At 35.9% G+C, this 23749-nt stretch overlaps 4 protein-coding genes across 4 annotated transcripts; 2 read left to right on the top strand and 2 right to left on the bottom strand.

Annotated features, from left to right (window-relative positions):
• The first annotated feature begins 903 nt into the window (after positions 1 to 903).
• On the top strand, positions 904 to 2993 carry LOC110881423 (beta-1,4-xylosyltransferase IRX9). Its single transcript, XM_022129689.2, has 3 exons — positions 904 to 1637; positions 2071 to 2305; positions 2762 to 2993. Exons 1-3 carry the CDS (start codon positions 949 to 951, stop codon positions 2885 to 2887), a joined length of 1050 nt encoding a protein of 349 aa, XP_021985381.1. The 5' UTR covers positions 904 to 948; the 3' UTR covers positions 2888 to 2993.
• A 5623-nt stretch (positions 2994 to 8616) lies between these two features.
• Positions 8617 to 14641, top strand: LOC110881433 (cell wall protein AWA1). The gene is made up of 8 exons (XM_022129695.2): positions 8617 to 8877; positions 9220 to 9402; positions 9966 to 10238; positions 10906 to 11187; positions 11636 to 11670; positions 12131 to 12281; positions 12368 to 12864; positions 14048 to 14641. Exons 1-8 carry the CDS (start codon positions 8730 to 8732, stop codon positions 14510 to 14512), a joined length of 2034 nt encoding a protein of 677 aa, XP_021985387.1. The 5' UTR covers positions 8617 to 8729; the 3' UTR covers positions 14513 to 14641.
• A 1018-nt stretch (positions 14642 to 15659) lies between these two features.
• Positions 15660 to 17002, bottom strand: LOC110933007 (F-box protein At4g00893). Its single transcript, XM_022176251.1, has one exon. The coding sequence runs from the start codon at positions 17000 to 17002 to the stop codon at positions 15749 to 15751; it is 1254 nt and encodes a 417-aa protein (XP_022031943.1). The 3' UTR covers positions 15660 to 15748.
• Positions 17003 to 17197: 195 nt separating this feature from the next.
• Positions 17198 to 18009, bottom strand: LOC110940523. The gene is made up of 2 exons (XM_022182064.2): positions 17356 to 18009; positions 17198 to 17278 (listed from the first exon to the last, which is right to left on the bottom strand). The coding sequence occupies exons 1-2, from the start codon at positions 17712 to 17714 to the stop codon at positions 17242 to 17244; spliced, it is 396 nt and encodes a 131-aa protein (XP_022037756.1). The 5' UTR covers positions 17715 to 18009; the 3' UTR covers positions 17198 to 17241.
• Positions 18010 to 23749: the final 5740 nt, after the last annotated feature.

Below are 23749 nucleotides of genomic sequence, written 5' to 3'. Positions count from 1 at the left end.
AGTAAAATTAGCATTTTATGGTTTAAATTTTAGACATTTTTTATATGCATTTGCATTTTTTATTGTAATATTTTTATAGCTATTCAAGTATTATAATGCAAAAAACAAAAGAAAATTACAGCTTAAAGGGTCGAGTTTATGTCAACTTGCGAAACTAATGGCATGTTTGGGTTGTCCGACACGATTTTTTGATTTGTAATGCATTTGAGTTTCTGTCCCATTCCGCCCGCAAAAGCGACCTATTTAGCACAACTAAGTTTAGACGAGCTTATAAAAATAACAAGTTTCACCGCGCTTATAAAAGAACCAATTTCGTCAAAATTCTCTCTATAAGAAAATAGTTACACATTGGTTCCAACTTGTGGAGATGTTGATCTAATTACCACCAAGTAAAGTTGTCGAAATCGATTTTATTCAAAGTGATTAAACATATACTAACTTTTACTAAAATAGTTATGATTATAGAGCATAAAACGTGGCTATTACTTAAATACCACACCAACTCTAGGTGATGATTTATAAATCTCAACAACTATTTGGTAGCAAATGCTTTCTTCTATGTCAAGGGATGACTTTGTCAAGCAACGCCTCATCTTCCATTTTAAAATAACAAAAAAAAACCACAAATAAACAATTAAAAAATATTCAACCATTTATTTTATATTGCATCATTTTATAGTTTTTGATTTTATCATCATAAAAAATATATTATTTTAATCCTTTAAACATTTAAAATAAGAGTCATTGGCCATTTTTTTATGAAATGATTTTGACATCCAAACCAATATCTATTGAGTTCACTTGTAGCAACCTTAAACAACCTGCTACATCTAATTATTTCAACTACAAATTACTTTGATACCCTTGTCAACTCTATACACATATAAATCCACCCTTTTCATTTTCATTTGTATTGTCATCATCATCACCCAACCCAAATTTTAAGTCATGGGATCATCCGAAAGACCAAAGAAGAAAGTTCATCTATGGAAGAAGGCGACGGTCCACTTCTTGTTATGTTTCATCGTTGGGTTCTTCACTGGCTTCGCCCCGACAAACAAATCTTCTTTTGCTACCCATAATGTTGTTGCAACCAACGCTTCACCGGAGATTTCCCCACAACCGGAGAAAGTTTTTGTGAAGCGTGTGGAGCATGAAAATGGGAATTTTGATAGGAGCGTGTTGGATGAATCTTTAGCGATGAAAGTACAAGAAAGACCCAATCTTGGCCCGAAAGAAGAAAACGGCGAAAAGGGTGACATGGGCAAAGAGGTAAATTTAACTCCTCGAAGGCTTGTGATCATTGTTACTCCGACGAGCGATAAAGATGAGCTTCGAGGGGTACTTTTGAGGAAAATGGCGAATACTTTGTCATTAGTTCCTCCGCCATTGTTGTGGGTCGTTGTGGAATCACAATCTGAATCTACAGAAGTATCTGATATTTTGCGAAAAACTAATGTTATGTATAGGCATTTGGTGTTTAAGGAGAATTTTACCGATATTGAAGTTGAAATGGACTATCAAAGAAATTATGCGCTTAAGCACATCGAGTATCATAGGTTAAGTGGGATTGTTCATTTCGCTTCACTTTACAACGTTTATGATCTAAGCTTCTTCGACGAGATAAGGGCCATCGAGTATGTTTTCCCCTCTTTAACATGTAGATATAAAGTGTTTAATAAACATATACAAATCTCCATAAGTTTTAATTCATTGTTTGCATATGTAACACATAAAGCTAATAGTTGTCAAAACACCCTACCTACCGAATTGTTTCATTTAAAAAATCGATTATTTATTAAAAGAAAATACCTTTTTATTAATATTCAATGTATTTATCTTATGATTTTTCAGAAAAAAGGTACTAACCATGTACCCTGACTTGTTTGGGTACGTCTTAATCAGTCAACCCTGATAAAATTTGTTCAACACTTTAATGTACTATACACTTTTTAAGTTATAACTTATTTTCTGGAGATTTATTTATAGATTTTTTAGTCTTTGAATACGTTTTCTAGCTCATCTAAAATTGAACTATTGTACTTATAGATGATTGAATTTTGAATGTAGTGTGTTTGGGACATGGCCAATGGCATTTTTATCAACAAATAGACAAAGAGTGAGAATTGAGGGGCCAGTTTGTGACTCTTCAGAAGTTATAGGGTGGCATTTGAAAAGTTTGAACAACTCGGCAGATGATACAACCCGATCACCTGTTCATATCTCCACCGTTGGATTCAACAGTTCCATTCTATGGGACCCGGAAAGATGGGGTCGCCTTACGTCTGCTCAGCACACCTCTCAGGTACATTACCGATTTAGATAGTAAAAGAACCTGAACCTGATGAGAAAATCCTAAACCTAAAACATTCAAGACGGTTGAATGTAATATGTTATAACCTTAAAAGTCATAATAAATGGTAAGTTGTAAGTTATTAAAAAGGATATAATTGTTAACATTGCACATAAGACACAAACGGTTATATCTGATACGAGTGCCTATATCCACAAACCCAATGAATACACGGTAAAGAGTACTCAACAGGTATGGGACGTGATTTTATAGTCAATATAGGGTTGAGATTACCAAAACTCGTCACATGTATGATCATGGATGATCGATTGTCAACCCTTTACCGATTGTTCCAATACCATACAATTACATTTAACCCCCTATTAATTAGAAAAGGAAAAAAGCCCCTCTAAACTTCACATTGTATTAAAATTTGCCTTATGTTAATGAAAATCATATATTTTGCAGAATTCTATAAAATTTGTTAAAGAAGAAGTCCTTGAGGAGGAGACCAAATTGAAGGGGATCCCACAAGATGGTTGCTCCAAGATTATGCTATGGAATCTTCATATACCAAGAGTAATTAAAGCTTAATTAGGAAACCAAACACAAATGCATTATAATTCACTCCTCATTTTGCTATTAAAATGTAGTTTTTGGTTGATTTAATAAATATAATTCAGTTTTGTTTTTCGGTTAATGTAGTTTTTGGCTGATTTAATAAATATATTCATTTTTGTTTTTCGGTTAATAAATATGGAACTTTTTTTTTACCATAAATCTATAAAATATTAATAAAACTAGTACGTTGAACATGAATATGATTATCGTTACGTTACACATATCGTATATCAATATAAACTATATTGTATATCAATTTAAACTATAAAGATAAGTACCTATGATTACATTTATGGATGTGTGTTAAATATATACGCATACGACTAAATGTGTTATGATTAGGGTAATGAGTTCGATAAAAAATGGTTTGACATGTTAATGACACGATTAATAAACGTGTTTAAATGTGTTCATTCCGATTAACATGTTTATAACATGCATAACATATTTTGTCTTAAAATAGGTTATTAAGTTGACACGACACATTTATGACTTGTTTATAAAAAGAAATGTAGTTAAATGAATAACTAAATATATAAAACAGACATGGATTGTAAATTTGGTATTTTTTTTGGTTACCATGTGTGCTTTATTATTTATTTTAACCGTGTTCAGCAAGTCATGTAAATATTCATCTTATATTAGTCGTGTCATTTGTATTATTAAACTACTTATATTTAATCAAGCTAAACATATTGTATCATGTCATTTTTTTGTTATTGATGTGGTTGCATTTAATCATATAATCCTTACTAAATATGTTAGTGTTACTTTTTTTTAACACAAATGACACATTTTGTTAAATACATCTTAGATTCAATAGTGATGTTAAACGTGTGAAACATGACCTTTTGAACACAACACGACACATTTTGCCCGCTTTAAGTAGAAGGGTAAATCATTAGTAACATATAACAAACTCATAAACTAATGCACTATAGCAATAAATTTTATAATTTGGTTGGTGTGTTGTGTTGGTGTTGGTGTTGTATGAGGTTAGAAGACAGAGAAACAACATTTAACAGTTAACACTGTAAAAGAAAAATCTTTGGGTCACCAACATATTTCTAGGCAAAAGTAAGCAATCCAACTATCAACTAAGAACGAAACGATGAGAAGAACATCATCTAAAGCGCCACATATGTAGCGCACAAAGTGTGTGATAGCATTAAAGTGAGGTTATCAAGAATCATACGTGCAAAGACAAACATGTTGAACAACATACATTATGCGAAGACGTATAAACCTAAGATACACTCCAACAAAGTTGTGATATAAAGTGGCTTTAAAGACAAGTGTGTTGCTAATGAATTTTGGTTTGGCATCAACGCGGGAGTTGCAAATAGTTAAGCGTGTCCAAATATAACCTTGTACTTTAATTGGTCCAATAGTTCTATATTTATTTAATTTAATAACTAAGACTTTCTTATATCAATAGTTCAATACTTATCTTATTTATTTCATGTATTAAATATGTTACATACTAAATATGGTAGATATGTTAAATAGTTCAATAATCAAACTTGAAATAACAACCCAAAAAAAGTCTCCTTCTTGGGCTCTTTTCTTTACACTTCAATTTCGATTTTTTCTATTATTATGACTTTCATTTTATTTAATCAATAATATTTTCCTTTTTAAACGGTAACGAATCCTTCAAATGGGCTATTCGCGAAATTCAACACGCTGGGATACGTTCACCTCCGAACCAGGGAAAACCCTCACCTAGGACCGAAGCCTGTGAACATTCGCCTGAAGACACGACGGTGCGGTTAGGTAAAACTCATTCAGTTCAAGGATCAAACTAGCGATCACCACCTAGTCTCCCATCAATCCATCACTACCAGGAGCCTCAAAAACTAATAGGGAAGACATGAATCAAACCTGAGTCAATTAGAACACTAGATCTATCCTTTACCCCACTCAACCACCACATTAACATTGAATCCCTATTTTCATTTGCAATTGATTCTCTCTTGTTAAACGGTGATAGAAAAAACTTTTTTACATTTTAGTATATCATAATAATTAGTTCAAGTCATCAAACTCTTCATTTTTTTTTTTGCAATCGATCATTATCCATACCCTTTCACATTGGTCCTACCCAAAACTATGATCAACATCCTATAAATTAATATTAATATAAATAAATAAATAAATATAAAAACAAGCTTCTAATCTAAAGGTGGAGGGTATAAGGGTGTTTGAGTTGTGCGGTGAGTGGGGGTCACCGATCGGTGACCACCCCCACTTGATTGAGTTAGGTGTTTGAGTTGGAGAGAGATTGCCATTTTCGGTGAGTGTTCACCGATTTGTTTGAGAGGAGAGGAGAGAGGAGAGAGAGAGGAGGGACCAATCATGTTTTTTTTTTTTTTTTTTTTAATTGAGGGGTGTTTGACTATACCTAGTGATTTAGTGTAAAATGGGAAGTTGACATGCCATAATACTATTGGGTAGGATTTCACTCAAACACCCTAAGTTGTTTGACTATACCCTCCACCCTAAGGGGAGGAGGGTGGTTCACTAGTGATAGAATTCTATCACTCACAAGCACCAATCAAGTTCCGCCATGTCATCGACCATTTTTCCATCACTCACAACCTTTTTTAGTGGGGGTGGTCATCACTCATCACCACACCCAACAATTTCCCCCAACCAACAATTCCACTCACAAAACCAAACCATCACGCGTTGAAAATATAACGAAAATGGATTTTCGTTAATATATAACGCGTTATTTAAATGAGGCGGGGTGGGAGAAATAAACTTCCACGCGTTATACTATTTGCCATCACGCGTTAAAGGTAACCGCCCCGGGTCCTCTAAGGAGCCGCCTATACGGGGAAAACGGCTAAGCTGCCAAAACCTAACTCTAGAGGGTTCCATCCAATGTTTTTTAAAATTGGTTTATATCATCCGGTAATACAGGTTAAATCGGATGCCGGATAAAAGGCAATACGGAATCCTAGATCAATCAGGTGTACACACGAGACAAAATTCCAATGACTGAGTCGGGCAGAGCCGACATGCATTACGGAATCCTAAATTGATCGTGTAGGGTAACAACAGGGTTATAGTACTTACAACGAGGCAGAGCTTCGCTATATAGTGGGTATTATGCCCGGGTATAGTAATAACTGTTTAGAAGTTGAGAGAGAATTCGGGAAATGAACGATTGATCAAATGAGCTGAAGCCCTCTATTTATAGGCTGGTCGACCACTCTGTTGCGCCCCGCGAAAGAGAAGGCTAAGGCCTTCGCGGCCCGCGAGAGACCACGTGTCGCGTATAGGCTTGGCCAGTCACCGGCCTAGCCTTGGTGAGTCACGTGCCACGTGGCACTATGCAGTGTCGACCAAGCAAAGGCCGTTGCGCCCCGCGACAGACCAAGGTGGTCTTGGTGACGCCCCGCGAGCGACTGCTGAAATTTGTTTTTCTTGATTTTTCTAAGTGTAGGGCTATTTCGGGTCCGTTTCTCGCGTACGGGGTATATTTTAGGACATTTAGGGGTGTCCAACAATATTTTAGGAGGGTTGTTATATTTGTTCCCTTTTGTGCGTTTCTAATAGTATAAACGAACAGTTCGCGAAGATAAATATAATATAAACATAAATTTAAGAGGGTTCTTACCATATGATCTATGGTGCCATATGGTTGTGACCAAGGTGTTTTTTATCATCAAGTGGAGATTGCTTTCTTGTAATAATGTCGCCATGGTAGCTACCAATCCGGTCAATGTTTGATCATCATTCAAATTATTTTTGACATATATTAGCGGATTATCCTAAACAAGGGAGAAATAGATATCAACACTTGGACCAACAAATACTTCTAACAAAAAAAATATAAAAACAAAAATCCTTACCACACAATGGCTTTCGTGGGTGGATACTTTCGGCGAAAAAATATAAACACGACTAAACTGAAAGACCAACAGTTGGGCTATCAAGAACTCAACTTGTGCTGCGGGAGGAGACTAGTGCCCTGCTTAACCACTCTTTTCCTCGAGGGCACCTTTTAGATTCGCCTTAACCAGTTCTCCTAAGCAGGGGCGGACCCACATTGGTGCCACCGGGGTCCCCGGACCCCAATCTTTTTAAAAAAAATAGTAGATTCGGTATATTAAATTGTATATGGACCCCATAAATATAATTATGTGGACACCATAGAAATAAAAAGAAAGCTGGTGTAGTGGTAAATCTCCCTCTTTTCTACCAAGAGGTCATGGGTTCAATCCTTGATAAGCCCATTTTTCTTATTTTTTTTTTAAATCTAGTTCAAACCTCACTTTAACTCGACCCGAACGAGGACCGACCCGAAATGGACCCCATTGAAATAAAATCCTGGGTCCGCCACTGCTCCTAAGCAGGCCTCCCTAACCAGCCCGGTGTTAGATGCCAATCTGTTCCATATGCATGCACTAGAAGCCCAAAATAAACACTACATTTTGATGCGAAGAAAAGGTTAGGACATGGAGGCTAGAGAGCACGGTGGAACACATCATTATTGGTATTGAATGGGGTGCAAGTGAGGCACTTCTCAGAGAGATCAATGATTTTTTAACCAAAAGGGATGGTTCAATCAAGACCGGGGTTATAGGTTTTACGAATGCTAAACCTATGAAAGAGGCTCGTCTTCGTGTGACAAGTGAGAGCAATGGCAAAAAAAAAAAAAAAATCAAATTCAAAATCGGGACGAGTTGCAGGTTCATATCTATAACAGTTGATGCTGATATCAAAGTATTAAACATCTTATGTGTTGATGAGAAATCATGGGGAGTTATCGAGAGGCGACCCGAGTATCTGAATGTAGGGGATGTTGCCGTGTTGGAAATTTACCCATGTATTTTATGCAAGTTATTATTTTTCTTTAACCGGTTTATATTCCTATCCCGAACTTTTATAATACTTATTTGAGGAGTAAACTTCCGTTTTGCTCCCTGTGGTTTGGTCACTTTAACGGTTTTGCCTCAAACCTTTAAAAATAGCCATTTTACTCCCTGATGTTTTGGTTTTGTTGCCAGTTTGCTCCCTGCGGGGAGCAAAATGGAAAAACAAACAATTTGAATGGAGTTAGAGGCGGGGAGCAAACTAGCAAAAAACTGAAACATCAGGGAGTAAAATGGCTATTTTTAAAGGTTTGGAGCAAAACCGTTAAAGTGACCAAACCACAGGAAGCAAAACGGAAGTTTACTGTACTTATTTTTCTCTGGGGTGAACACTACTAATGTACAAGTGGTCAAAACCATGTCTTACATATTTCTGGCTGCATCTACACCCCCGGTGCATTTTACTGTCGTATCGCGTAGGGAAATGCAAAAAAATGGCGTTGTGAAGCGCATGCTTTGTCATATAAATATTGAAGAACCTATGAACTTTGTCAAATTTTACAATATAAAATATAATAAAACTTTGGGTGTTAAATGAAAGATAGAGACCAATTTGATAGGGTTCAAAAACATATACCAGTACAAGTTAGACTTGTTCATAGAGTTTCATACACAAATTAAAACGTGTGTTCATGTTCGATATAAATGAACCAAAAAATGTGTTCATTTCGCTCGTTTATTTAAATAGACGAACATAATGAACGCTAGAAAAAAAGCGCAATTTGCCACATAGTTGAGGGACAAAATTGTAAATTCACACTCTTTTAACGTTCTAATTTTGAGCCAAACCGCCTTGTATTGTAAATTCAAAAATTCATTCCACTCCTTTTTCAGATTCTCTACCTCATCCTCTCTCTAACACACACACACACACACACACACACACACAAATTCATCAAAATTAGGGTTTTGATTTCTCAATCTGTGAGATGGAAGACAGCACCTGCAAAGATCTTCAAGTGAAAAGATCAGATGCTGCCGACTCCAACGACGACGTTTTATCTCAGTGCGATGACCTCTTAATCGCCGATCCTTCATCTTCTTCTTCTTCCACGCTTACCGCCGACCGATCTTCAGGTTATTTTATATATTTTTTCGTTGTTAACATAAGATTGATCTCCGATTTGTTATCTTGTGATAGTTTGGATTGATTTTGAACTGATATGTGATGTTGGTAATTTGTGCACGGAAGGTGTTTGTTGAAATGCGTGTTTGAATTTTAGGTGTGTTTTTGGTGGATCCAAGTAAAAATAACAATTGGTGATTAAGTAACATGAAAAGATTATATGAAGCGATTGTTTGGATTGATTCTTGAAAGTTGAAACTGACATGTGATGCGCACGGAAGGTGTTTGATGAAATGTGCGTGAGATGTTTAGGTTTATTATTATTAGATTAATTTAACTTGTACTATATACAGGACCTGTGAATGAGTTAGATTTTGAGCAAACAACAGCAGTTGTGGAGACTAAAGCTGATAAATCTACGACTGAAGAAATGCCCAAACTGATTAAAACACCAGAACCCGAAAAGTCAAGAAAAAATGGCAAGTTCAACTTACGCAAAAGTTTAGCTTGGGACAGCGCCTTTTTCACCAGTGATGGTATGCCTTTTTCATTATAGAACAAATTATCTGAATATAGTGGCAGTTAACGTCTGCTAGGGGTGTGCGCGGTTTGGTTTGGTTATTAGCATTAACTGTAATCGTAACCCAAGTCATTGGTTAATTGGTTCGGTTTATTCGGTTATTTTGTCGATTTCGGTTCGGTTCTGTTAATTTTGGTTAATAACCAAATTAAACAAGGGCTAGAATTTTTGCTTAATACATGTAATGGAGGTATAAATACATGAAATAGATATAAAAATACATGAAATGGATGTATAAATAAATAAAATGGAGGTATAAATACATGAAATGAAAGTATTAAACATGAAATACATGAAATGGAGGTATAAAAGCTAGAAATATATGAAAATATAAATGGTTCGGTTAACCTATGGTACAACAAATAACCGATAACCGACTTCCGGTTAATTCGGTTTTGGTTAATTTCGGTTCGGTTTTGTCGGTTTTCGGTTCAGTTAACGGTTCGGTTATTGTACATCCCTAACTTTTCAATGTTTTTGACAAATAACAATAATAATCATTTTCTTTGGTGTACACAGGGGTTCTTGATGCAGATGAGCTGTCAACTATGATTGAAGGAGGTGAAAAAGCTGTAAAATATCAATTACCAGGAATCGAAGAGGAAGTATACAAATCAATGGATTCAATTTCTTCATTCGAAAGTGATAATCTGTCACTTGATTGCCTCGAAGCTGAATTATTCGATGATATTAGAGCTTCAATCCAGAAATCTAATAGATCATCTAACTTTAATAATTCAAGTCTCAAGGTGTCATCAGGGAAGAAAGATCTCCAACCGAAAGTTTTTAGTGGTGAGTATACATTTTATATAATAGATCAAATCCACCTTGTTTTCTATCTTCTTATATCTATCTCTTAGTAATTAGTATATCTTATAATCTATGCAGTTAATATTGGTGATATATCGATGATATATTGGTTACGACTTACGAGTCCCCATGTAAAATATCGCTAACAATATTATCGGCGATATTGACTGATATTTGACCGATTTCCCGATCAATACCTTTCTTCTTAGTTCTCCCATCTGTCTTTCTTCTTATTACTGCTATTAGTGCTTTAAGTCTTAATTGTTAATTGTCAGTGTTACATGTTAGTGCTTTAAGTCTTAATCATTCGCTACTAGCTATGGTTGTTAGTGTTTTGCAAGTTGCAAAAAGGTAATTTGTTAATGTTAGGAGAGTATACTGAATTGTTAGTGATAGATTGCTACATATATAAATTCTGCATGATATTAAAATTACCGATATCCCACCGCCATAACCTATAACTACATAGACTATAATTTAAGTTCCAATCACATATTGGCCGATTTTTTTTACCGCATAATATCTGATTATTGGATTAGTACAACTTCAAACATCAAATAAATCCAAAACATAAAGTTATATGTTTTTCTTATTGTTATCACATAACCACTCTCTTTTAAACATCATTGTTAATCTTATTCGGTGTTAGAATCACTTTCTTTGTTGTATACAGGTGTTCTTGATGCTACGATTGAAGGAGGTGAAAAGAGTGTAAAACGTCAATTACCGGGAATCGAAGAGGAAGTACACAAATCAATGGATTCAATTTCCACATTTGAAAGTGATAATCTGTCACTTGATTGCCTTGAAGCTGAATTATTCGTAGATATAAGAGCTTCAATCCAGAAATCTAATAAATCATCTAGCGTTAATAATTCAAGTATCAAGATGTCATCAGGAAAGAAAGAGCCTCAACCAAAAATTAGCAGTGGTGAGTATACACTTTATACAATAGATGAAAGCCAACTGCTTTAATATCTTTTTATTTATATTTAGAGTTAATTGCCCGGATGGTCCTTGTGGTTTCATGTTTTTTCATTTTTAGTCCCCAACTTTTGAAAATAGCAGGTATGCTCCCTATGGTTTGTGATTTTGTTACTCGGATAGTCCCTGAGTAGATGTCAGTTAGTTTGGAAATTACATTTATGCTCCCTATGGTTTATCATTTCGTGACTCGGATAGTCCCCAGAGTAAATGTTGGGGGACTATCCGAGTAACAAAATGACAAACCATAGGGAGCATACATGCTATTTTCAAAAGGTGGGGACTAAACGCGAAAAAACGTGAAACCACAGGGACCATCCGGGCAATTAACTCTTTATATTTACTAGTAATTAGTTTATATCACATTTTTGTGTTGTAATATGTTTTCCCTACAGCATTAAAAAAGGTGGATCTTGATTCCGGAAAACGGGTATGTTACTTTAGTATCTTATTTATATTTAGAGTAAAGTACACAGATGTGCGGTTAACCAAATTTTCGGATTTAGTCCCTTGCTTCCCAAAAGTACAAGGATGGTCCCTGTGGTTTGTACTTTATAATGCATTTAGTCATCAACTTTTGCCAAAAGTACACTGATGGTCCCTGTGGTTTTGCACTTTGTAACGCATTTATTCCCCAACTTTTAGTGACTAAATGTTTTTCAAAGTGCAATCCACAAGGACCATCCGTGTACTTTTGGAAAAAGTTGGGGACTAAATGCGTTACAAAGTACAAACCACAGGGACTATTCATGTATATTTGGAAAGCTAGAGACTATATCCAAAATTTTGGTTAACCACAGGGACCATCCGTGTACTTTACTCTTATATTTACTAGCAATTAGTTTTATTCTAATAAAGATCTGTTTTTGTGTTTAATATTTAAAATGAAGCATGCCGCAAGAACAAAAGATAACAACACTTCATCAATTCCACAACCTAAGATAATCAACAAACTGAACTTCAATTCGGCATTCACCAAACGAGCTTCTTTGAGTGCTAATCATGCAAAAAAGGATCAAGATCTTGCAAAGAAAGCTCATGGTAACAACAAAATTACAGTTTTGTCCCTGTGCTTGTACCAAATTTACAAGATTAGTAGTTCAAATTAGCTTCTTTGTATGTTACAGCTGCACAGAAAGGAACCCAAACAGCAAAACCGACCACTATACACGGATCAAAGGTAACCGGAGTGATTGGTCCTCGAAGGGCTGTGCCAAAGCCTTCGATCGGTTCCAAATCGTCTTCTGCGGGTTCTTCAGCCACACTCAAAATGGACCCAACAAGACCATCTTCATCATCCAGTAGCTGTTCTTCAGGAAATGACGTAAAAGTGAATTTTTCAAGAAAAAAAGTTGATTCCATAACTGCTAAACTTACAGCTGGATCAGTAATCCCTAAAACGCCTTCAAGTATATCGCCTGCAAGTTCCATAAGTGACTGGTCTCCGGAATCATCAAGGGGCAGCAGTAAAGATACTAGTGTTTCTTTTGATGGTGATACCGCTGCTTTGAGTAATCTTCCAACGCCTCGGATCTCAAGTCAAATTGGAAGTCAAACTGGCTCACTTTCTCGACCTCCAACGGGACTTAGAATGCCTTCACCTAAGATCGGGTTCTTTGATGGGGTTAGTTTTATCACTTTTGAATTTAGGGCTGCAAACCAACCGAACGAACACGAACGAACAAGACCTCGTTCATGTTCGTTTGTTAAGAAATATATGTGTTCACGACGAAGTGTTCACAAACACTTATCGAACGAGATTTTATGTCCGTGTTCGTTTGTTAAGGCTTGTTCGTGTTCGTTTGTGTTTGTTAAGTTTAGGCAACAAACAAAAACGAACGTTGACGATCACAAATGAGCTCAAACTAATGTTCATGAACACAAATGGAAACAAACGGACACAAACAAGCGTTCATGAACTAAATATGTAATCATAATATATAATAAATCTATATCTATACTATATAATAAAAGAAACCAATATGGGACACATGTCATTCATTGGAGGCACCTATTTTTAGGGTTTTCCGCCATTCTTTTATATTTATTATTTAGTATATAAATTAGATTTTTTACTATTATTAGTATTTTTATTATTTACCAAATATATTGATTACTTAAAATTTTTATATAAGACTTTATCCAAAATTATATTTATTTAATACACTATTAGTCCAAAATTATATTTATTTAATATACTATTAATCTAAAATTACTTTTATTCAACTCGTGTAATACATATACTTTTTAAAGATTTAACTTTTTTATTATTTGGTATATAAATTACAATACACGAGGTTCTTAAAAATATAATATTTTTTTATTATTTAATATATAAAATTACATTTATTCAACCCGTGTAATAAATGAGGTTTTAAAGATATATTGTTTTATTATTTAGTATATAATATTATATTTTTTCAACCCGTGTAATACACGGGTTATAACCTAGTTAATAATATATAATACACTGACACTTAGCAAATATTGATTTGTCGGAATTTTTAAGTATTTAAATAAAATCTAAAAACACTAATGAACCATAAAAGACAAACCAACACGTTACCGAACGTTCACGAACATAAAGGAATGAACGCGACCTCTGTTCATGTTTGTTCATTTAACTAAACGAACGCAATTTCTTGTTCGTGTTTGTTTGTTTAATATACGAACGAACACAAACGAACTTCCCGCTGAACGGTTCATGAACTGCTGTTCGATGGAATTTTTGTTCGTTTGCAGAGCCCTACTTTTGATACTAATAATGATATAACAATTTCATCTAAAATTGATATCTGTTAATGCAGGGAAAAACAGGTGTTAAGACCCCAACTGGAAGCATAAGATCTCAATCTAACGGTCCAACAAGCTCAAACAATGTGAAATTTGGAAAGATTCCACCACCTAAAGCAGCTGTAAACATGAAACCAAATCCGCAAAAAATCGTTCCTAAACCAACTCAAACTTCCAAACCGAAAAGCAAAAGTGATATTGTAACTTCTGTTGTTTCGGATCATAAGAGTGAAGCAAGTCTGAATATGAGTGACAAGGATTCGAACAAACGGCCCAAATCGAGTGACAATAACTCTGAGGTAATTTATAATGAAAGCGTTGCTGTTGTGAAGGATGATAATAAAGCAACACCAGATGGCTTAAGGACTCCGTTTGCTGTCAAGAACTCTGTTTCTGATACCAATGGGGCTGTCACTGAGAAAACGGTCAACTTTCCTATTTTGGAAAGTCAACGTAATGAGAACAGTGAGGTTGTTTGAAGTTCATGAGGAATCATATAAGTTTTTGTGTAACTTTTTTATATATTACTTGAAGTTTGATGCAACAGATGTTATGATGTTTGCTTCTGATAAAAATATTTTTACTTGTATCAAAGTGTTTGATTTTTATGTTGACTTAAATGTTAGGGGGTAGCGGCGCAGCTTGTTGCTCGCTTACCTGCGATATTGATGTAACTCGGCCAGTATTTTAATGTTAGTTGAATACGTTTTTGTCTACGTAATACTTTAAGACTTGCCTATAAGTATGTTGGAGATTGACAGAGTTATCAATAGTCATTGATGGATGGTGGTTGTTTAATGGATAAATATTGGGCCTATTTAATGGATGACCCAAATTGGCCCGTTTAGTTGTTAACCAAGCTGAAAAAACAGCCCATGGACGTAGGTCCCCATCTGGGACTGGATCATGTAAAATTCTTGTATCGTGTTTTATAATATTTATGTTTGCGTGATATTTGTTTGTGCGTGTGTGTTGATTCCACTACGCCGCTTGATACCAAAACATACATTTTTATTTTGTATCGTAAGAAAAAAAAATACAATGTTATGTCGTTATGTGTAATTGGTCTCTGTCATGTTTGTGTATAAATTGATGCAAGTAGATTAAGAAAATTTAAGAAAACGTAATTTCACGATATAGTCTCTCTAATTTAGCCTAGCTTGTATAAATTGGTCTCTTTGTCATGTTTCTCCATGTCATGTTTGTGTATAAAACGTCGATTAAGTAACCCAAGCTAAAATCGATACCACTTGTATAGCACAAGTCATTAAGCAACCCAAGCTAAAGGCTTGGGTCCCCAAAAAATAGGGCCCTCACTTTTTATTTTTTATATATATTAAATAATTTTTTTTAATAACAGAATTAAGAACTACCTAGGGGTTTTCAGGTGGCAGACCGCTATGATAATGATTGCGGTTTTTTGAGAAGTGAATGGACATATCAATTAGCCGCACACAGATATATAAACTACTAAGACAGGCATGATTTTGTAAGATTATATCTATAAATGCAACCATATGCCAAGAATATAAACGCCTCAAAACATGTCTAGAAGCCAAAATAACCCTTGGCTTGATCATCTGCTAACTCAGCCACAACAAATGCCTCCCATTTGTGAATGCTGTATGCAAATTCAACCTTACAAGTCTATTAATTAATTAATTAATAATTAAAAAGATATGTGACACGTACCAAAAACATAATAACGAAGCTACCTACGACCAACTTGGTTCAATCCACACATGTGGGTCAAGATGATGTTCTGTTCCCATGAAATCCCCAAAACTTTCTTCGACGTTGGATGTGTGATACCTTCTTGTTTCGAGAGAATAGAACACTATCTTCCTGTTTTCAGAATGCAAGCGCGGAAAGTAAATCTTGTTAGCCATTTCTGGCGTTTTGGCTTCAATGCAAAGGCATGCCTTACCAGTAATATAAATCGCGTGCCTTCCTAAACTCTCTATTTTCTCCCATTCCTTTGAATCATTCAGCGTGAACACCTCAACAGACTCTCCAAACTCGCTCGCAACTACTAGTAAAAGGCGTTGATCACATCTCATTAGGAAATTTTGTTTGGTAGATCTGCAACTGCTTATTGGGCCTTCTTGCCAAGTGTAATCTCGGTTTTCTGTATCTATGAAACCAACTCCTCCGTTGTAATACAAAGCATAAAGATTTCGCTCATATTGTGTTGCAAAATGAAACCAGTGTAAGGCATCATCGTAAAAGTTTAGATTGAATCTACGCCATGAGGCATCATCGTAAAAGTTTAGACTGAATCTACGCCAAGATGGTTCTCGAGCTACAAAGTGGATGTAAACATGCCGTTCGAGACGTGTTGTAAATCCAACAACCATACAATCAGGGGAAGTAGGCGGTGCCGAGAAACAAAAGCTGTCTAAATAAGGCACTAGTGGAAGCTCACGCATATCACGTGTAAAGGGGTTATAAAACATCAGGGGTTCGTCTTGTTTACGTATCAGCAGCCAACCATACATGGAACAATGTATCTCCACATTACCAATGAATTCATGAGGTGTCTTTATAAAGTACGTGTCACCAAACATCGGATCGGTAAAAGAGATAACGCCTCGTTCTTTGTCCAACATCATCAGCCATGGTGAAGCTAATGAATAGTTCTGCAATCTCCCTCCCTTACTCCATCGGATCATAGGTGCTGCTAAGTGACACTGCTTGCACGTAGCATGAAAGTTTAGGTATTCTACGCCGACACAAAACTCCATAATCGTCTTCAAAACATCAAACGGAATGTTGAGAAGGCGTGACTCCATATTCTCTTCAATGCTCGTGCTATTACCACCAACCTCGTCATCCCTCACCACCACCTCGTATTCTTTGTGCTCTTCTTGTTGAGACTTGATTTCTTCGCAACAGTGGCGTCTTTGAGAATTCACGTACCCTGTTCGAGCTCGAAAAATGGGCCCATATGCTTTAATGATAAACAACATAATTACGAAAATGACAAAAATTTAGTATTGGATTGGGCCCAATAAATCTATTGTTAAGTTGGGTAAATTATAAAAAATACAAATCTTTTGATAACGGGCCTCTATATTGGATTTGTTACGTATGTACAATTTTTTTTAAAAGATAACATATATATATATATATATATATATCGATTATTTTTAAAAAATCTCGTACCCCTCGAAAAAACGGGCCTTGTGCGGAAGTCCTCCCCGCACACCTAAAGAGCCGCCCATGCTTCGCAATCACCTTGTAACCTACATAAACAAACAATCTTTATGAATACATATTCCATTTTTGTAGTGCTAGGATATGCATCAATCCAAGGCAATACCTATGATCCGACAATGATGCATGGCTTGTTGGCATGGACGACAAGGCTATGGTTTTATTCTTGAAATCGTATGAGTGTATCACTTTTCCGGATCTATCAAGAAAGTGTACATAACCCCCTAACCCCGAGGCAATTGCAGGGCTGTAACACACAGAGTTACCATGAGCAAGATCCAAAAAGAATGCAGCATCTTGAAGATCTTTCATTTCGTCCCATCTTAGATTAATCGTGTCTAGTTTCAACACACACAAGCCACCAACTGTTTTTTTTGTCACATGGCCTACCGCGCGAAGACATAAGTTAACAAAGAACAATTCATTACAACATCCGTGAAGAAAAGGAATGGAAGTTATGATCATCGGGAGGGGACGACAAACAACATTCTTGGATCATCTTCAAACCTCCCTCTACTTTTTTTTGGAACCAAGCGGGGGAGGCGTATGATCCTTGAATTCATAGGGTTCCAAAGAGACCACTTGTCAATTGTCATTGTGTGGATGGTTGGAGAGAACCACCCAGCCATGGAAACACCCCCGGATACGCCTCCCGACGAGAGACGGAGGAATTCGACACCTGCGTTGTGAAGGCGGGTCACGCGTGGTGTAGATAATATGGTCTCTGTTGTCTTCTTCAAGGTTTTGATCATGATCAACCAACCAAGGATGGTTTGAAGATAGGGTGGGTAATTGATCACATACAGAAGCACAAATATGCTTCTGCTCCATCTGAAAAAGTCCATAACAGTTTTTTTATTTTCCAAACTTAATTAATGCAGATAAGCTTCAGCATGCAATCAGTATGTAAACCAATAACAAAGTTGGAGAAAATTAGCATCCAAACAAAAAAAAAAAAAAAAAAAAAATACATGCATGTTTTACTTTTGAGTTAATTACTTTTTTTTGAGTCATTGTGTTTTAGTGGTTTTAACCACTTGAATTCAAAATCAAAAAGTTTAACGTCCTTTTGTACTCAAGTGGTTAAAACCACTAAAACACAGCGACTCAAAAAGTAAATTTATGAAAGTTTATTAATGTAAACCGTGTTGATAAACAGATTTTACAAATTAACCATTGTTCTTTAAACCTAAAAAAACATTAACAATCCTTCTTCAATCAAATCTGGCCAAACACAAAAACGACACCGTTTTAATCAAAACTTGAGGAGAATCATTTATTAGTACAAACTGTCTCAATAATCAGTTTTTTTATAAACCATGCATGTTCTTTAGACTAAAATTAACTGCTGTTTAGAGCAGAAATACACATTTGTTTCTGGGATATATAGTCCGATTTTTATTGATAATTTGGAGGAATCGATCACTCGTTACAACAAAGCAAAAACTTAAAAAAAAAAAAAAAAAAAAAAAAAACTGATTAGAATTCTTACCTCAAGGCAGTCACTTTCGAACCCTACACCAAAGCTCGCAGGAGACAAACGATTTTGAAATATCTTTCTTTCTCTCTCTCTCTCTCTCTTTATTTATTTATTTTTTTAGGCAGACTAGGTTCCTTCCCAATGTGTTGAAGATATCTTTTAACTTTTTTTTTGAACGTCCAACATAAGAATCGCCGGGTACTCCGTACGCGGCACCCATTGGCCGAAAGGTAGCCCGCGGCAGCCCAACCTGCACGCACGGAGCCCCTAGCCCACCATGCCACCAGTTCCGGGGAAAACCCGACCCTGCACCCGCCCGAGGGCACGACAATGCAGAGCCGGTAAAACCCGGGTGGATCAGGAATCGAACTTGAGACCTTTCGGTCAAAAGTCTTCCCTCATTTCCATAACCACTAAGCTATAAGCCCAGGGTTAAGATATCTTTTAACTAATGTGGATTGGTTTATAAATTTATATTAGATTTTGTTATTTATAAAAAGAAAACATAAGTCAAAGGAAATACTAAATATCCGTATATAAGTTATTTTTAAAATAAGTTTTTTTTTTTTTCATAGTACATCGATCTATTGAATAACTAATGCGGTTGGTTTTATAATTTATATTAGATTATGTTATGCATAAAAAAAACATAAAGGAAATATCAAATGTCCCGTATATAAGTTATTTTTAATAGTAGTTTTTTTTCCATTGTAGATCGATCTATTGAAAAGAGGTTTTTATTTTAAGATTAAAAAAAATTATAGGATCACATACCATGATTAAATCAATAAATATTTAATAAATTGAAGTTGTCCAATGAAAATAGGAGTGAGAAGTAATAACCTTTAAAACACTATTTTGGTAAATAATTTTGTAGCAACATTATTATGGTAAATAATGGGTATGGGACGCCAATGCCCATGCCACCTTAGCTTTTTAACTATCAATAGCGCCGCTCCCCCATACTATGTTGGCTATTGTGTGTGTATGGGAATGGGCTCTATCACATACCATGCTAGCTATTGAGAAAAGACAATAGAGAGCCTCCTGGTTGACGTGGTGCATACGTGACACAATGGAGTCCCTACCACCTCCAAACCATACGCTGCAGCCTAAGAGTAATAGCCATTAAAGAATCTGTAAATCATATGCTTTTTCATATTTCAGTATTAGAAAACTAAAATTTAATCAATGAAATCATACGGTTTTGCAAATTTCAGTATTAGAAGGCTGGGGATAAATTAGTATTTAAGTTTCTATGAAATCGAGTATCTGAATATAGGGGATGTTGCTGATGAAGTGGTTGAAACCATGTCTTACATATTTCCCGACACATCTACACCTCTGACATGAATTACCGTCGCATCGCGCGAGAAAATGCGAAAAAATCGCTAACCATCGCGAAGCGCAAGCTTGTTATATTAATATTAAAGAGCCTATGAACTTTGTTAAATTATACAAATGGATACAAACGGACACAAACAAGCGTTCATGAACATAATATATAATACACTGACACTTAACAAATATTTAATTTGTCAGAATTTTGAAGTATTAAAAAAAAATATAAAACTAAATGCACTAACGAGAACTATCAAACACAAAAGATCACGTTACCGAACGTTCACGAACATAAATGAACGAACGCGGTCTCTGTTCATGTTTGTTCATTTAACTAAACGAACGAAATTTCTTGTTCGTGTTTGTTTGTTTAATATACGAACGAACACAAACGAACTTCTCGCTGAATGGTGCACGGACTGTTCGCTGAACGTTTCGTTTGTTTGCAGCTCTACTTTTGATACTAATAATGATATAACAATTTCATCTAGAAAATGATCTCTTAATGCATGGCAAAACAGGTGTTAAGACCCCAACTGGAAGCATAAGATCTCAATCTTACGGTCCAACAAGCTCAAACGGTGTGAAATTTGGAAAGATTCCACCACCTAAAGCAGCTGTAAACACGAAACCAAATCCCCAAAAAATCGTTCCTAAACCAACTCAAGAACAACCAACTTCCAAACCGAAAAAACAAAAGTGATACTGTAACTTCTGTTGTTTCGGATCATCAGAGTGACAATGAGTCTGAGTTAACATATAATGAGCGCGTTGCCGTTATGAAGGATGATAATAAAGGAATACCAGATGACTCAAGGACTCCGTTTGCTGTCAAGAACTCTGTTTCTGATACCAGTGAAAAAACTGTCAACTTTCCTATTTTGGAAAGTCAACATAATGAGAATAGTGAGGTTGTTTGAAGTTCTTCATGAAGAATCATATAAGCCGGCTGATTTTTTTTTTTTTTTTGTGTGTAACTTTTTAATATATTACTTGAAGTTTGATGCAACAGAAGATGTGTTTCTGATAGAAAGTTTTTACTTGCATCAAAGTGTTTGATTTTTATCTTGTTTAAATGTTAGTTGAATATGTTTTTGTCTACATAATACTTTAAGACTTGCCTATAAGTATGTTGGAGATTGACAAAGTTATCAATAGTCATTGATGGATTATTATTGGGCTTGGTTAATGGATGATTAGAAGACTTGGAGGGAAGGCCCAAATTGGCAGGTTTAGTTGTGCTCTTTATATACCTATTAATGTATTGTAATCTTCGTGCGTCTTTGAAATAACCTAGTTGTAGCTCATGGACGTAGGTCCCCAACTAGACCGGACTACGTAAAGATCTTGTGTCATGTTTTATTGTTTTTTGTCCGCGTGATATTCGTTTGTGCGCGTGCGTTGGTTCCACAGCGCCACTTGATACCTAGCATATATTCTTATTTTATATTATAAGATAAAAATACTATGTTTTTAAAAAAATTTGTATAATACTTAAATTAATAGTTGCATCCTAAAACATGGTTTAAGATGTGATATTTTAGAGTAAATTTACTCTATGGTCAAATGTCAGATTTGGTTATTATATTCAGTTTTCGGTACTAAAACATAATAACGAAGACATAATAACGAAGCTACCTACGACCAACTTGGTTCAATCCACACATGAGGGCCAAGATTATGTTTTGTTCCCAAGAAATCCCCAAAACTTTCTTCGATATGTTGTCCATTGAACGTGTGATACCGCCTTGTTGCGAGAGAATAGAACAATATCTTCCGCGCGGAAAGTAAATCTTGTTCACCATTTCTGGCGTTTTGGCTTCGACGCAAAGGCATGCCTTACCACAAATATAAATCGCGTGCCTTCCTAGGGACTCTATTTTCTCCCAGACGGTTGAACCATTCAGTTTGAATACCTCAACACATTCTCCAAACGGTTTAATTAAAAAGTGAATAATGCCCTGTCACGTAGATAATGAGCTTTAACTAACTCACCCTTTAACTACCACGTTACGGTTTGACTTAGAATTCAAAAAACATATAAAACAAAAAAAATGCTATTGGTTGGTTTGAGGTGGACCCCATCTCACAATTCACTCACGGACGTTAAGGGGGTAACGCCTCCCCTCTTGGAACGGCCCTTTTCACGTTATGTTGTGTCTCTTCCCCACCTTTAGTCATTTGGTCTGATTATACACGTGAATATACAACTTCATTTACCACTAACCCGATTAATAATCAGACTGTGTTCGACTGTTCGGGTTGGGTTTTGGATAGATAGGTCGACCTGCACACGTGTTTAAAGTTATAATCCAAAATCATAATTTAAAATAGGTTGTATTCGGATGGGTTGTGAATAGATAGGCTGCCCGTGCAACTGTCACGCTTAAAATGAAAATAAATGCATACCAGATTTGAAATGGCAAGGATAATGCATAACTTCTTTCACGTTTGGGAACTGTAATGTTCGTTTTGTACATGTTAGACAGGTCAAATCTTAGTTTGACCTTGAATTTTCAAAAACAGAAAACAAGCCGGCTAGCACTGGCTGGGCTGTGTTGGTCGGGGTAACAGGTCATTATGGAGAGGGTCGTTTTGGTCCGGGACAAAACAGGTTTCGACAAAAAATGACTAAAATCAAATAATAAAACTCAAAAGACGAACATGGGTGCAAAAGGTACATAAACATTTGACTGTATTGAATAATTACATAGACGAATGTGACAAGTCAGTAGTGGTAATAAAACCTAATAACGAAGCTACCTACGACCAACTTGGTTCAATCCACACATGCGGGTCGAGATGATGTTTAGTTCCCATGAAATCCCAAAAACTTTCTTCGATATTGGATGTGTAATACCTTCTTCTTTCAAGAGAATAGAACACTATCTTCCTGTTTTCAGAATGCAAGCGCGGAAAGTAAATCTTGTTTGCCATTTCTGGCGTTTTGGCTTCGATGCAAAGGCATGCCTTACCAGTAATATAAATCGCGTGCCTTCCTAAACTCTCTATTTTCTCCCATTCCTTTGAATCATTCAGCCTGAACACTTCAACAGATTCTCCAAACTCGCTCGCAACTATTAGTAAAAGGCGTTGATCACATCTCATTAGGAAATTTTGTTTGGTAGATCTGCAACAGCTTATTGGGCCTGCCAAGTGTAATCTCGGTTTTTTGTATCTATGAAACCAACTCCTCCGTTGTAATACAAAGCATAAAGATTTTGGCCATAGTGTGTTGCAAAATGAAACGAGTGTGAGGCATCATCGTAAAAGTTTAGACTGAATCTACGCCAAGATGGTTCTCGAGCTACAAAGTGGATGTAAACATGCCGTTCGAGACGTGTTGTAAATCCAACAACCATACAATCAGGGGAAGTAGGCGGTGCCGAGAAACAAAAGCTGTCTAAATAAGGCACTAGTGGAAGCTCACGCATATCACGTGTGAAGGGGTTAAAGAACGTCAGGGGTTCGTCTTGTTTACGTATCAGCAGCCAACCATACATGGAACAATGTATCTCCACATTATCAAAGAATTCTTGAGGTGTCTTTATAAAGTACTTGTCACCAAACTTTGGATCGGTAAAAGAGATAACGCCTCGATCTTTGTCCAACATCATCAGCCATGGTGAAGCTAATGAATAGTTCTGCAATCTCCCTCCCTTACTCCACCGGATCATAG

Source organism: Helianthus annuus, chromosome 1 (genome assembly GCF_002127325.2).
Source record: "Helianthus annuus cultivar XRQ/B chromosome 1, HanXRQr2.0-SUNRISE, whole genome shotgun sequence".
Lineage (NCBI taxonomy): Eukaryota > Viridiplantae > Streptophyta > Magnoliopsida > Asterales > Asteraceae > Helianthus > Helianthus annuus.
This window is presented reverse-complemented; position numbering and strand designations above follow the sequence as displayed.